Source organism: Spinacia oleracea, chromosome 6, assembly GCF_020520425.1.
Source record: "Spinacia oleracea cultivar Varoflay chromosome 6, BTI_SOV_V1, whole genome shotgun sequence".
Taxonomy (NCBI): Eukaryota; Viridiplantae; Streptophyta; class Magnoliopsida; order Caryophyllales; family Amaranthaceae; genus Spinacia; species Spinacia oleracea.
The window spans coordinates 142048701-142065243 of NC_079492.1; the positions used below are offsets into that span (position 1 = coordinate 142048701).

The following is a 16543-nucleotide window of genomic DNA, read 5'->3' on the forward strand; positions in this document are numbered from 1 at the left end:
CTTCGGAAGTTCGGATTGATAAGTTCAAGAAATAAAGGTCATCTAAATAAAAAGATTAATGTACGGTTAAAATATGTAAGTCTAGTTAAATTTGTTTGACCTAGAATAAAATCCTTTATAGGATAAAAAAAGGTTATGTTTGTTCTATTACCCGAACCTAAACTCCTTATCCGTAACAAAAACAAACCTAACTAATTAACCCGAGTCCTACTCGACTTATCTTTTTTTCCACCTATATAAAAAGTGTGCTAATGGCTATCAAACAAGTATACCTTCAATCCTCCAAACCTCTCTATAAAAAAAAAAGTCGAAATCAAAACCCGTGATTCCAAATTTCCAACACGGAGAAGATGATGAACAACCATGAAGCAAGTTTCCAGCAATCCGACAGCCCAAAGTACTGCGAAAACGGGTGCGGTTTTTTCGGTTCGGCAGCGACCATGGATCTATGCTCAAAGTGTTACAAAGAATACTGCGTCAAAGAGGGCATAACCAGCACCAGCACCAGCACCACCACCTCCTCCTCCTCCTCCTCCGTCACAGCCGCCATTGAGAAGTCCTTGAGCGTGCTATCATTGTCGTCGAACACGGTGGTTGAGGAGGAGAAAGAGGTTGTTGTGAAGGAGGTTGTTGTTCGGAAAAACAGGTGCGAGTGTTGTAACAAGAAGGTTGGACTTTTAGGGTTTACGTGCAAATGTGGGAGTACTTTTTGTGGGCCTCATAGGTACCCTGAAGAACATAAGTGTACCTTTGGTCATAAGCTTGCTGGTAAAGTCGCCATTGCTAAGGAAAACCCTCTCGTCGTACCTGACAAACTACAGAAATTCTGATCATCACACAAACTTTCAATCCGGAGACAGATAATACGAAGTATATTGGTTATGTTCAGTTAGTTATTTCGCCCATTGTGAAACTATTTTTTTTATTATAAAATAAAAACAAATCTTTAATTTCTTCCATGATATTTCTTCGTATCGTATGTTATAGTTAATTTCAGAAAACTTTTAATGCAATTACTGATCTTGACTTCTTGATTAAGCATCAAGAAACTTCTGATTGCCCTGCTTATTACAGGTAATAATTCAATTGCAAGATTTGCAACTACAAAATTTTAATAGTTTAAACTAGGAAACAATTGGCTATCCTGTCTATGGTAGAAGATTCGAGAATTTTTCCATCTTAGATTCATTCTAGGTATAAAGGCATTGGTTGTGTTCTTTGTCTTTTACCAAAAATATGGGGAAACAAATAGGGAAAGAGAGAGTAACAACCAATCTTCTTGTTCGTTGTAAGACTGTCCGTAGTTGGAAAGAGAGTATGAAATTCTTTGGTTACTCCTCCGTTCTCTAAGAAGTAAACATGGAGAATCGAAGATGAAACATTAGACTTAGCTTGATTCTGGTTATGTAATGTCTGCGATATACGACTCTGTTCTGTTCGGTTTATTTGACTTTTTCAAACAAAATAAGTTCAGATAAATTTAGATAAAATACTCCGTAGGTTATTTTAAGATATTTTCACACACAAATAAGCGTGTTTCACACAATAAGTTTTCGACAAAAATTCGAAGACTATTAGAAAACAGAAAGCTATAATCCTCAAGTACTTTGTATGACTTGTTCGTGTGAACTTACGGTGACTTAAGGCCTACAACCATGCTGTCAATACCATTTCAGAAGTCTTATCTCATGTTAATCCCTACTCTAGGATTATAACTAATCATAACTAATTAGCTTTAGAGCTGTACAAGCAGATTTATCAGCAATATATTCAGTCATCTTTAACTAATGTATTGAGTAATCTTTTATTTTACACTGGATTTCCGTTAACAGAGATGGGATTATGCTGTTCTAGTGATCTGGTTTTTAATGGTGTTTGTAAGATTAGATCCATTATTTAGTCTCAAACAACTCTGCGTTAGACTATGTTCTCTTCACCTTATTCTTTTATAAAGTGAACACCTTATTCTTATTACTATACGTACAGTGTTCTGTATTAGACTATATTCTCTTCAATTCTAATGGTGTTTGTAATATTAGATCTACTATATCTAATGTTCTAAATTAGGCTATATTCTCTTCATCTTATTCTAGACCAGATCATAACCAAACCAGATAAGAAAGTTCATATCAGACTAAAAGAATTTAAACTTCTAAACTACAGACCAGAATTGATCGAAACATTCTAGGTTAAGTTCCCCTGTAATTGATTGAAACTAAATCCAACAAAGAGTTTCATTATATTACTATGGATCACTAGAAGCATCTACTTACCTTGTATTCTCCAACATTGATTGACCACGAAATCAAAAACGAATTTCCAAGTCTCACAAACAAAGGGCTTTTCAATAGGAAGGACATTGTTTGCCTTCCTGGCAACCAGTATTAAAAACGCTTGCAAAACAGAGTGCCTCAAATATATGTAGAATGAATTCACAATAATTCAAAATCCAAAATTGAATGATGCAACACTATAATTCCAATAAGCTTCATTGATCTCTTGTACGTCTTTGTGATGATTGCTAAGGTTTGCGGCGAGGTTGTGGATGCGGTAAGGGGGAAGCAGAGTAAATGCAGTGAAGTATAACAGGGAGGGGAGGAGGAGAGAGGGGAAAGACAGGGAGGAGGGCGGGAAAAGAGGTTGAGGGTATTTTGGTCAAATAGAGGCACATAAAAGATAAAGGAATTGTTACTCTGTTTAAAAATAGTAATCCATACTTGGTATTACAGCAGAAGTCACCTCATAATATGTCAAATTAATAAATAAAAAAGTCACTAGTCTCACCAACTTTTAAGCAGTTTTTTGTAACTTTAACCTAGTTTTTATAAATTTTATATTCAAAAAAAAGAAGTTGATAGATAAACATTTTAAAGGTTAAATGATTAATTTTATACATTATTAGTGATTTCGAAGATTTTTTTTTATTATTAAAATGAAAAAAAATTATCACTAAAAAATAGATAACTTATATATATATATATATATATATATATATATATATATATAAAGGTAATTTTCAAGCATTTTGAGTCAAATTTTACTCCGGTGTACAATATTTATTGTACACCACTTGTAAATAAGGAGTAAGAATTTGTGATCACACAAACGTACATGTCAATATGTCACCTAATTAGATATTACTATTTACAACTACTACAAGTCATGCATCCAATTCAATATAAAATCGTAGTAGGGCAAAACACATTGTATAAGGTTAAGAATCATGTAAACACCTTTTTTTTATCTCTCCGTAAAACTCTCAAATTTAGTCACAAAATCTACCCTAACTCCCCAAGTATAAGGCTATGATGTCAAACAAATGTTCTTGTCTAGGGATGACTCAATAAGATTCATATCAAACCATCACCATAGCAAAATCGACTACAAGTTCAATTTGTAAGGTTTATTTTTTTTTCTTTTTTTGTTGTACATAGAGTCACAAAACAAATAATGTACGAGATTCGACTCAGATCTTAGATACCATTTGTTTAAGACTTTATCAATTCGACAACTTTTATGTAAGACCGCCTTATCGAAAAGACTACTTGATTGTTTACCTAATTAGTTTCAGTGTTTATCTAATTGGTTCCCGTACTTAACTAATTAGTTCCAGTGCTTAACTAATTGGTTTCATTACTTAACTTATATATTACAATTACGGTCTTTTGTGTAAGACGCCTTATATAAAAGTTTGTATTATCAATTAATGTTTTGATGTACACATGTTTAATTTGTAAGTAAGAAGGGGATCGAAGTAAACTCATACGGAGTATGATGAAGTGCAATAGGAGGCTAGGAGCACAGACAAAAGACGTATAATTGCTAATTTGGCTATTGTATAACCAAGCAAAAAAAAAGAAAAAAAAAGAAAGGGAAATACAGCTCCTCAAGTTTACCCCCAAAAAATCAAAAGTCATGATTCATAAAGTTGAAATTTATCAATTTCTTGTGGCCTATTTTCTCACACAAGTTCAAGAATTGCCATGATGAATTATGAAATACATGATTATAATCATAACTCATAAGAGAAGAAGGGAATCCATCAAACATTTGATATTCATGACATTGTTGACACCCCCCTATCCCATATATGATGAATGTCATACAATTTTCTACTAGTGCAACTATACCCAAAAGGTCCGATCAATATATTTGACAATTTCATGGAGTTTGCCAATTTATCATCATTAACTTCCATGTGAAATTGCACTATATGAAATACGAGAAATGATAAATCCAAGGAATAATTCACTTCTTCCAAGGAAATCATCTTTGAAAAAATGAGGATTTTCTTGGAAGGAGTAAAAATTTCCTTGGATTTATCACTTCCCATGAAATACGTCCAATATTTGGGCAGTACATTCAGTTCGATCACTATTTATAATTTTATATAATACTACGTATTAAACTACAATAACGTCAGACAAACATTTATCTTTTATTCTTCAATTTTTTTCCTTTTACTTTATGCATTGCGAGAGTTGTTTTCAATAGAAACGATCCGTATATATACATAAGTATATATTTGAAAATATTCATGTATTTTGCCAAAGTATCATGATTAATTCATATACTTTAATATTTGGTGAAGTACTACGTACAATATATAATGTAGGGAGAAAAACAGATAGAAATCCATATAAATCACTTGAGGGCAGGGTAGAATAAATAGACGCAAGGTAAGGGAGTGCATGCAACTTCATTTCTTTGTTGACTAATATTATTATCAAACCATCATTTGTTTATTTTAATTAGTCGTATTTGATTTTGATTGTTTTTTTGGAAGGAATATCAATTTGGTAAACGAAGGAATAAGTGAGCATTCAAGTGGTGGGTGTAGGCATCAAACCTTCTCTATTTTCATTCTTTTTTCAAACTTAAATTATTATATTCTACTCTTCTATAAGTCCATATAATTATGACAAAATACTTTTATTTATTAATTATTATAGCTTAAAACAATAATTATCTTTAATTATCTATTAGTAAAAAGATAACAGATAGTTTATATTTTGAAGTACTTAAACAAACTCAACATCTTCCACACTAACATATTTTTCACATATTAGTAAAAAGAATGTCAAGTACCAACATAGAGTTGACTCAAGTGGTAAACAACTTGATGCCGCTTAAGGGAGGTCTCGGGTTCGAGTCTCGCCGTATGCAGAAACTCTTATTGGGAGACTCACCCACCATAAACAATGTGTGCAACCCGGGTCGGATCCGGATGACTAAGCTCCGGTGAACCGAATGTGCAAAACTAAAAAATAAAAAATAAAAAGAATGTCAAGTGAACACATAAATAGTATTAAAAGTCAAACTACTGCGAGTAATTTAAAATGAAATAAGGAACCCATATAAGCTTTCTCTATAATTGCATGATCCAAAGTATAGGTATATACATATTCTTTTTGTTTTCTTTTGAGAACAAGTTCATTCAACAAAGAGACTACAACCTACGAAGTACGTAGTATAAAACTGAAGAAACACGATGTAGGGCAATGCAAACGTGCAATTCGTCAACAAATTCAGAGGAGGACGCGGTAAAATAAAAGGAGAAAGGGTAATAAGACTAATAACGACCCCCCAAAAAGAAGTTTGACTGTTGAATGTTTGTGTTCAAACCTAATTATGAAACAAGGATTAATTATGAGAAAGGTAATTAATGGGGTTAATTAGAGAGAGAAGACCATGATCCCTTCATTAATTGTCTTAATTAGCCTCGTACTATGATTAATTAATTACTAATAATATTCCATTACGGAAACACTTATCACACGTGGAAATCAAATCACATAATTTCTAGCATAAGTATAGCCTGCATGGACCCGGATTAACTAATTAACTAATCCTATTTCTGTGGATATCTCTTTTTCTTTGGGCCACCCATGCCCACCCGAAACTTCGTTCTGTTTAGCAAACAATAAAACAACAAAAATAAAAATAAAAATAAAAATAAAAATTTGAAAAAGAAAAGCAAAATTTTGACAGAGATATAGTTGGCCTTTAATGGGATATTCTATAGTAAATTTTGGTAATCAAACCAAATGGGGGCCTTAGAAATCTAAGAAATTACACCATGAGCATTCAAAATCATTAACGATTTTTCAAATTTAGATAAGAACCATTACCTAAACTTTGTACCTTATGACAGGTAAGCCTCAAAATACCGGTGCGTGTATTCCGGGACGGAGGGAATAGTACTTAGTATAGCAAATTGCAAGTAGACCCGGCTCGTGATTACCATTGGCAAACACAAACAAGAACCAAATTCTCACATCAACTAGACAATTAGATACTCCAATAACTAGGTCAAAGTCAACAATAAAATAAAATAAAACGTCTTTAATATTAAATTAATTGCGATCTTGATAACATATTTTGAACCAGTAATGTAACAACTAAATTCAGACAAAAACGATAAGGGGTATTGTTGATCGGGTTTTAAACCTCTACTAAGAAGGGGGTGCCGGTGGGAGATGTCAAAGAACAAAATGGTGGCAAGAAAGGGATGGAGCAACAAGGGTGTGTTTCCATCTTCTTAGGCTTTTTTTATTAACTCTTTGGGTGCCAAAGATGGGATTGCCAAACTTTGTAATCATGAGTCTACTTGCCATCATTACCATTGAAGAAGAAAATATGTATTCATATTCTCTCTCTACACTTGTTTTCTCTCTCTTACCTAGCCCACCATTTCACCACTTCTACATCCCATAATACCTTCTATTTAAAGGACCTCACCTTCCCCCCCTTCAATCCACTTCCATTCAACTCCAATTCATCTCAGCAAACGTCACCACCAACACCTTCATCCTTCCTTTATCTCTATACCTAAACATTTTAACCAGGCTTACTTAGCAATCACACAATGTGCTGTGCAAAAGATTGGCTGCAGTCTCCTCTAACTCCTTGCAATGGCCAACGATCCTCTAGGAAATCAAAAGTTCGAGTTCATTGCCTTATCGTAAGGTAGGTCTTTACATGTAATAACTCTATAGTCTATAGCCTATAGCCTATACTATATACTATACCTATTTTTCGATTCTCTTTTGGTATGATCCTCCACACTATACAGGGTTTTAACGTGTGATTTGGTCGAACAGGAGGAAGTTTGAAGGAACGTACAAGGAAGACATGGAGCTGACGAACCTGAAGTTGTACTTACAGAACAGAAGTATTTTGGAAGAGAATGAAAAGCTAAGGCAAAAGGCTATCCGCCTTCAACAAGAAAACCTAGCTCTCCTTTCTCAGTTTCAGAAGAAATTCAAATCAGCTAGCAGGAATTAAGCTCGTCATCTAATTTTCATGAGCTGCATAATATAGTATTATATGCTAGACTGCTAGTATTCCAAAGTCCTACTGTTATATTTATTAGTATTATTTTTAATATAGGTTAATTAGGGGTGGATTAAAAAATAATCAGAGAATTTTTTCATTGGCCACTATCTCTCCTTGTAACATGATCCAAAGATCCTGATAATTTTTTATGTATTAAGTGTAAAATGTTTAGTTTGTACTAGAAGAGCTTTATGTAATATACAGAAGTATTATTATTTTAGCATAATATAAGTAGCATTCAAGCAGGTGCACGGTTACAAGAATATCCACAATTGCATGCAAATGCATTTCCATTTTTCAATCTATCCATTTACAGCTAACAAAACTACCTAAATCGACATAAAAGAGACGCCTTAATTTTGGTTTAATTGTTTTATCTTCAGGTTCAATCCTCAAACATTTTCAAGCCTTCGAATCTAAGATACCTATGTTTTTTCAAAAAAAAAACTCGCTTTTTTATTCGAGTTATTGGACAAAAAGGATAATTCTCTTAAAAGAATAATCACAGTATCTGAAAAAAGATGATATGGGGTGAACCAGGACAAAATGGCAAAAGAGGAGTGAAAAAAAGAAGAAACTAACCCTACAACATAATGTAAATACGAAGTAGGGAGTAAGTTTTTGCTAGGAAATTCGCCTAAAAAGGAGTAGCAATGAAAACATAATGAACAATGGTTAAAACATCTCCTAGAATTCAGCCCATACAACACTGAATGTGCTTTGGAGTTATCAGTGAATGAAGGGAGTGTTTCAGATGTAAAAGCATCAAAAGTGAAAAATCAAAGAAAGGGACAAAAAGGGTCCCTTGCACTTTGGGTTTGGTAGTAATTGGAAAGAATAAGGCTTTTTTTTTATGCAAAAGGGGTAAATTATTTTGCTCTGCCTTCAATATGTAGGACAGAGTATGTTGCATGACTTGCATCACACAACATTCAAAAATTAAATAAAACTAATTCGTTTATGTTTTTGGTCGTTCGAGCTTGTTTCACAAATACTCTGTACGTTGTTTGAAGTCGAGCTCAAGTAGCTTGTTTAAGTGCATAGAATAAAAAACAAAGTTAATAATTCCTAGTAGAATAAGGTTTTTTTCTTCTTTTAACACTAACATTAATCCGTAGGAAGATTATTAGGGGATAACCTAAAAAGAAATATACGGGTTATAATAGGTAAATATAATACTCCGTACTAGTAATAACAAGGGGTAAAATCTTAGTACTCTGTACAACTGCTATTGCTACTTCTACTGCTACTGTTTATAAGTTTTGGGGGTGTAGAGCTACTACAACTAAGTAGCAACAGTAACTGTACCTATGTGTTTCATTTTTGTTGTATCTCCATCTTACTACTTAGCAATGGGTCCAATGTCATACTACTAGTATTTAGGTTTTCTATACTAAGCAGAAATTTGCAAAATAATCTAATAAAAAAAATAGTCACTCTTCATTTCACCTCAAGTACCCATATCAATATATCATACATTCGTACATTTCCACAATCCGACATGGATGTGGACACTTGGATACTTTATTTTAGGATGAAATGGATGGATGATTTTCACAGAATAACCGAAGACATTGGATATGTAATAGTGTTTGACACTAAGTACCCAAGTCCCCAAATAACACATCCTTATAACATCCCTCCATGATTAAATTCACCATAATATTTTTTCCTAAAAAACCTTTAAAACAATGCTTTGAAACTTTAGCATTTCCTTTTTTTTCTTTGGCTGAATTTGTTACTCTTCTTAAAAGAAAACAAAGTAATCTAGTTACGTATACTATTTTAAAATGTCGGAAATAAATTGTTTTATTTTAGGAGAAATAACAATGTTTTTGGTATATCTTAAAGTAGTATACATACGCAACTACTATTTTCAGATGAAAAGTATTAAATCGCGAAACTTCCGTCGGTACTACAGTACAACCTTCGCAATCCAGTGATAATCACCTTTCTTTGCTCACCTTTTCATGAAATAGTAAGGGGGCATCTTGTCAAAATGCAATCATGACTACAACAACAACCCAAAAAAAAAAAAAAAAACTCTTCCCAGAAATTTTACTGGGAAATGGTTTCAAATTTGTATCCAAGTTGTCCCAATAATTAAACAAAAAACACAAAATCTAAGTTTATCAGTCAAAGCAATCATAGTAGTTAAAAAACTTAAAACCAAATGACGTAGGAGATACACTGAACTACACAAAGATTGATGCTATAAAATGACTAGTAAAAAAAACAGTTAGTCTTCAGACGCGGCAAATTAATCATTAACCCTGACCCCTTTTAGAAATAATAAACATATGTTAATATAACATTATAACTATGATCTTAAACCATTTCCCACTTTGTAATCTAACCACCCAGTAGTAAGAATTAACCTTTCTGTCTAGGTGTTAGGTATCATGCATGGAAGTGGTCTTCGTCCGCTAGAACTAGATCTGACAAAAATAATCCATACCGAATTTCTGATTCAAATTACTAGACTTGCATGGTACATCCTAACAGTACTTGATCTAATCCAAGTTGAATATTATTGTGAATAATATTGATTGGTATAATAGACACAAAACAGATCAAAGACAAACCCTCATCCTTCTTCCTACACCATCAATATACAAACTAGAGGCTTAACCTGACAAATACTTCATTATACAAACTGTAGCTAACTTTTGCGTTTGTAACTGTCGCTAATGCTCTATTTGAGAAAACCTAGACCACTCATATGCAAGATAGGTTCAATATAATTCATCCTGAGTTCACGCTATAAGCTATTAGGAAGACGCTGTTTGAGGGATGTTGAACGGCTGCTAACATTTCGCTGTCCTCACTGCTATAATGGTTCCAAACAATCACAAAATTTCAAGCAGAATTAAAGAACTCTTATAAATCATATCAACTTTGGCAGTCTACATACTCTACAATTAACCCTCTTGTCAAAGTTTCCACTTTCCATTTCGTAGGACTTGAACATATCCCCTCAAAGTTGTCAATTACCAGCCCCTAGATCTCTCAATTCTCAAATCAACTTTTTCTTGTTTTAGAAATCAACTTATACATTCATGACATTGACTAAAAACAAGGTATTTTGTCCTTGCATAACGCAAGTTCATAAAAAGGCAAATAATTGCAAAGAAAGTCAACAAACTTGAGCTCTACAATCATGTAAAATGGAAAATTAAATACTTCTTAATCTCATATACGTAGAATATAAATACAAGTACTTTTTTTTTGTAAGATAGGAAAGATTTAAAAAACCAAAAGTTTTCATTGTGGTGATAATGTCAACAGAACAAACCATCTCATACGTCTTTCCCTTGATCGCTACTACACTTACTACAGGCCTCTTGAATATTTCATTTTCTTTCCTTCTCTTTTCTTGGATTTGTTATTTATTAATTTTGTGTAATGTAACTTTTGACTTACTGGTAATCCCTTGATTAGTAAAGACTAAAATTTCATCCCCTTCCCTTGCTCTCTTTTTTCTCCCTGTGGAAGGTCGGTCAACTCCTACTATAGATAGATGGTTTACTCACTGTTTAATAACAGCAAACCTAATAAACTAATATAAACAACCTGTCAAAAGCGCTAACATGGATAGATGGTTTACTCACTTACTTCGTTTTTAACCTTATGAGTCATGACATATGAAAAGAATTTGTTAGTCCTATAACAAACTACTGTCTAAAATAGTACTCTTTAAACCATAACAAACTCTTTCTGGTAATAAAAGCTTGTGGTCATGCCTTTTTAAGGTGGTGCTAATTGTAAGTGGAAGGGTCTTATCAATAATCCATGAATTATAAATTGAACGAACAAATTGGAAAAATTGGGTACTACGGTCTACGGAGTATCATTTAGCTTTATATATCAGTTAAGTTCCCGAGTTAGAGATCAATGGAGTTGAACCCCTAACATCTGCACAGGGTAAACCACTGTGCCTCAGCCCCACAACGATAGACAATAACTCCCCCCGAACACAGCTGCTTACAATTAGAATACACCACATTCATAAAGATACACTGTCTGTTTTCAAAACTGACATATCACATCCTAAAACCTTCCAGCACATTCCTAGAATCAAAAATGAAAAACCAACATTAAACATTTTAAACTCTTTAATTTCTTCCCCATACCTTCCAAATAAACTGAAGTCACTGAATTTAAGAGGAATATAATATAAGCTTTTCAATGGGCAGAGTGCTCTGCCTTACACCAATTCCAGAGTTGCCATAATACAGATTAGCTGTGGCTAATAGTATCAGATATCTATACAGCTAAGATTTCCATCTATCTAAAGCACACATATCCAGCTTCCTCAGCACTAATTAGTAATTACCAAGCTTCTGCAAACTTATTTAATAAACGGCAACAGTTACAAAGGAATGAGTTGCCCCATCCATAGTGTAAGTTACTAAATTGTAACTTGCCCTAAAACTTGTTATAGTGACCCACGGATTATAAGAAATATAAACACATCATACAAACATAAATAATTAAAAGAAAAACGTGCTACTCAATTCAATATGAAAACAGAAAAGATGTCAAAATGTCAATTGCGTCCATTCCTACTTCTAGAAAAAATAGCTACTACAGATAAAAGAAACAAGTATGTCTCTTTCATCTCGATAAAATTCAGACAATAGATACAGCACAATGGAGGGAGAAGGATCAAACAAAAAAAAAACATTGTATCTTATACGAAGTAATACTTATATTACAGGAAGAGCAACTCTAACCAATATGAGAGGGGAAAAAAATACCTCAAATCCAATCCTTTCTGGGTATATTTAAATGTTGTTTCTGTTGAAGTATCTTCATGAATTTTCCGAGCGACTCTGTGACTTGTATATGCGGTAGGCAGCAATACAAATAGTGGCATTACCAGAAACAGTCAATGCAGCTTGAAGTGCCACCAGTAACTGCAAACATTAGAAAGTACAAACTAATTAAGAATTCCATCAGTTAGCATAGTTCAAAAAGCAGTCAGAGTAGTTGCCAATTTCCCAGAACTTAATTCACAAACGAAAAAGTATCATTACCTCAAGTGACTCAGCATTGTAAAAGAAATGCCATGTACATGCACACATTGCTCCGCCGAGTAAGGGTATCTAAAACGAATATCAAAATCAAGATATTATAAAGGACAGTAATTTGCAACCAGTAAGTTAAGATAAAAGCATCCAAAGGAACATCTAATATTAAACAAGAGTTACAAGAGCAACTGAACAGGAATCATAATATGCATACATCAGTAGTCAGTACAGCAAGACGTGTACAGGTTTTTTTACTTCAAAAAATTAATTTGCAATTCAATTTTGAATGGTCTAAGAGCTTTGCATCACCCATTGAAGCTGGGTCATAGCTCATCACTGGTGTTCTAAAAACAGGAATGGTGAAGTAGCTTGAAGCCTTGTCAATTTGTCATTACTTGCTTTCTGCCTTTTCCTTCGGTTACTAATAGAGATTGTTTAAATACCAAAACAATACAAATAACCTGTGAAAGCAAGCCTGACTAGTTAAGAAGCCCAAAGCAGACAAAGGATCAATATATGTGCAAATTAACCAGCTATCATCTTTTAAGCCTATGGAGTTCTCCATACTAACGGCAAACAAGCATCTGATTATGACATTTTTATATTCACTTAATATTCCAAATTACTACAGAGTACAGAGCATCCTTCAAAGCATGATCATTACTGGTAATACAGTACAACGTCAAAAGCAGAGAAACATACATATTCACATCAGAAACTTAGGCCATGCTGTCGTTCTGGCATGCCAAGAGTCAATGTAAACATCAACGAAAGCAATAGCAACACCCTAACTATCCTAAGCTTGAATGAAAAAATCATACCCCAAGACATAGCATTGCAATAGTTAAACCTGGAAAAAACTTTGGAAATTCTCTATTCCCTATAAAGACAAAATGTTACTTTGGAATGTTTGTCACTCCATTTTACCTGTAGCTCAAACCCTTTCCTATAAACTTCCAAACTTCAACCCTATTTGTACCACGTGTAACATTCATATTGAAGATAATTTACATCATTTCAGAGATTGCCATAGTACTTCAGCCTTCAGCTCCATGCATCAGTTTTCGATCTTGAATTAAACAATTTTTTTTCTTTAAACTGGCATGAACGGGTTTCTTATAATTTAAAAGGTTCTAATGAATGGCAAAGAGTTTTCTCCATAGCAATTTGGCATATCTGGTCTTACAGAAATAATGTTGTCTTCAAACTAAAAATGGGAAGCAGTGCTAGCTTCTATAACAAATTCTGGGCAGATTACACTTTTTCTAACAATATATTGCAGTCTGATTCCTCTGAAGCTGAAGCTAGTTCTTCTGAAAATCTCCCTGCGCCAAGGAAGTGGGCTCCTCCGCAAACCTCTTTCTTCAAGCTGAACACTGATGGGTCCTGGATTGATATCGATAATGCGGAAGGTGGTGGAGTGATACATTGTGACAAAGGGCTATGGCACATTGGTTTTTCAATCCACTTCAAAGCTCTTGGTCCTGCTTCGGCTGAACTCACTGCCATTAAGGAAGGGCTGCTAATTGCCTGGGAAAGAAAGATATCACATTTGGAGTTGGAAACTGATTCTGCTGCCTTAAAATATATGCTTGAAAATCCTAAAGGCTACCAGGATCATCAGCTTGCTCCCATTATCACTGATGTTGTCTCGCTTCTGAAGAGAAACTGGTGCGTCACACTTTTTCATGTGAAACGTGAGACGAACAAGGTTGCTCATGGTCTTGCAGATATTGGTAGGAAGATGTCCATTGCCAAGGCTTATCATTTCCAACCTCCTCCCAATGTCAGAAAAGATTACGAGAAGGAGTTGGCTCCATATCCAGATGCCTAGTCTCATGTCGTGGTTGAAGTTCAATGAATATATTGCTAACCGCTCTAACTTCATCTATTTTGCTTTTGTGTAATGGTAAACTTGTTATGCTAATTCTCAGCCATAGTCTTATTTACGAGTTTTTGGGTATGACTATGGGCTGCTTTTGGTACTTTTATAAAACAGTTATCTGGGCAATGAAGTATTAGTTACCTCCTATAATATATTTCCTATTTCTGCTTAAAAAAAATTGCAATAGTTAAAAGCGCGAGCTTAGCTAATCTTCAATGACAACAAAATCATATATATATCATCATAGTATTGCAGTAACTAAAAGCATAAGTTAACCTAAGCTTCGATGACAAATCATGGCCTTGCAGTAGTTACTTAAGAGTACAAATTTATACAGGATTCAGTGACAAATTCATATCAATAGATAATTAAAGATACTAATAACAATGTTGTTCGAAGCAAACGATGAAAGTCACTATGGTATAATTAGAAAAACGAAGGCAATAGCACGTTACACAAACTCACCATTCCCCAAGAAAGACCTTTCCAAGATTCATTCCCAGGTTTATCCCCATATTGCCACACCAAAGCCATTGCAATCACCCTTCCAAACACACAAATTAGCAATTCAGAATAATTCAACCAAAGCCGATAAGTGAAAATTAACGGGTTTAATATACGTAACCCTAACGGCTAACTATAAACATTACACAATTTAGGGCTACGATTATCATTTGTCAAAAACTAATTGCAGCAACTAAACAGCAAAATTAACAATTACAACAGCAAAATCAACAAAGGCGATTAAGAAGGGGCGGAAATTGAGACCTGCTCACCATTCAACAACACTGGACACGTGGATGGCCCAGGTGGGGAGGGAGAGAGCATTGGGAGGCTCGTGGAACTCAATTGATGACAACAATGTCGTCGAATCGGCGGCAATGGCGGGACCCACCAAAGCCAGAGCAACACCAGCGCTCAACAAACCGGAAACCCATTTCTGGTTTTTGAGAGTGGAGCAAATATTGGAGGGTTTGGGGGTTTGATTGCAGCAAGAAACCGCGGGTAAACGGAGAATTGGGCGGTTTGGAGGAGAGAAAAGGCGGTATGTGGTTAAATTTGAAGGATACAGTGATGAAACAAAGGATAACATGGCTGGTGTTAGGCTTGCCGGGAGTTTTTTTTGCCCCCTTTCAAAGTTGAGAGGACATGGATCTTTTGAACTTTCCAAGTGTACTGTCATAGATGTTGGTTACATTTGAACTTGGTATGAATTAGGTTGATATTGGGTTGTAAATTTCTAATCATATTGTAAATTTTAGGTTAAAGTGTTTGGAGGGTTTTGGGTTTGATCTTGCGAAAATTCTACAATAAATGACATGTACTGTTATGTACTGGATTTACTTTTGTAGATTCGCGTTATTTGTCCAATTTAGAACTAATATGAATATACAATTTTGGGATAGTGGAAAAGTAAGGACTTCAATTTTGGGCATTTTGTGGGTTTAATTTTGAATTGGATAATTAGTAGATTCAATTTTGCAGATTCGCGTCATTTATCCCATTTAGAACTAGTATGGCATAACTTAGGGGATAGTGGACATAATTTTGCAGATTCACGTCAGTTGCCCCATTTACAACTAGTATGAGCATAACTTGGAGGATATTGGACAATTAGAAACTTCAAAAGTCATAGTTGTCATGGCCTCATGGGTAGTGCATAGTGCTAGATTGAAGTCATATCTGTACTTTTGGTAGTACATCCAGCGAAACCAAGCAGAATCTGATTGTCCCCACCTCACATTTGCATCAAGTTTTGACTAATAGTTGTCTTTCCCCCCTCTCCCATTCCTCTTAGTTTAAGTAGTCTATTAAATTTAATAATTTTAAGTGTCATAAGTTTATTTCTTCGTGATCCTACGTCTCCTTTAATGGTTTAGTGTGTTTTACTCTGTAGTATATTTGGGTTGTGTTGTTGGTTCCCCTTGATGGATTGTTGTGATATATGTTAATTGATAAAGAAACATACGAGAACGCAACAGTTATCATTTATTTAAATACGCTTATATAAATCAAATGGAAATCATTTTCACGTCTACAGAGTTGCCATACACTCTCTTCGAAAATGCAATATATTCCCGCGCAACATACGAGATACATTCCACACACTATAACGTCCGCTTAATAATCCAGTTCTGATAAAGAAAACTTTTGATTAATTAAATTTGCTTTATAGTACTCTGTAGTTAGAATTTGTAGCTCTCTCTACTCAAAATATGGTTTGTGCACACAGGTGCACAATGCTCACTGTTTTTAAATGAACATATATAATTCAAATACAAAGAAC

General features: G+C 34.3%; 2 protein-coding genes across 4 annotated transcripts; one reads left to right on the forward strand and one right to left on the reverse strand.

Annotated features, from left to right (window-relative positions):
- The first annotated feature begins 262 nt into the window (after positions 1–262).
- LOC110784315 (zinc finger A20 and AN1 domain-containing stress-associated protein 4-like) lies at positions 263–964 on the forward strand. The gene has a single exon (XM_021988754.2). The coding sequence runs from the start codon at positions 351–353 to the stop codon at positions 828–830; it is 480 nt and encodes a 159-aa protein (XP_021844446.1). The 5' UTR covers positions 263–350; the 3' UTR covers positions 831–964.
- A 3952-nt stretch (positions 965–4916) lies between these two features.
- Positions 4917–15465, reverse strand: LOC110784383 (uncharacterized). 3 transcript variants are annotated; one of them, XR_002532291.2, is made up of 5 exons: positions 15033–15465; positions 14722–14800; positions 12378–12446; positions 12099–12257; positions 4917–5260 (listed from the first exon to the last, which is right to left on the reverse strand). XR_002532291.2 is itself a non-coding variant. In XM_021988837.2 (4 exons), the coding sequence occupies exons 1-4, from the start codon at positions 15437–15439 to the stop codon at positions 12153–12155; spliced, it is 660 nt and encodes a 219-aa protein (XP_021844529.2). In that variant the 5' UTR covers positions 15440–15465; the 3' UTR covers positions 11832–12152. The 3 variants fall into 3 exon arrangements, 1 of the variants encoding a protein (XP_021844529.2); XR_002532292.2 differs by having other exon boundaries at positions 15025–15164; XM_021988837.2 differs by lacking the exon at positions 4917–5260 and having other exon boundaries at positions 11832–12257.
- Positions 15466–16543: the final 1078 nt, after the last annotated feature.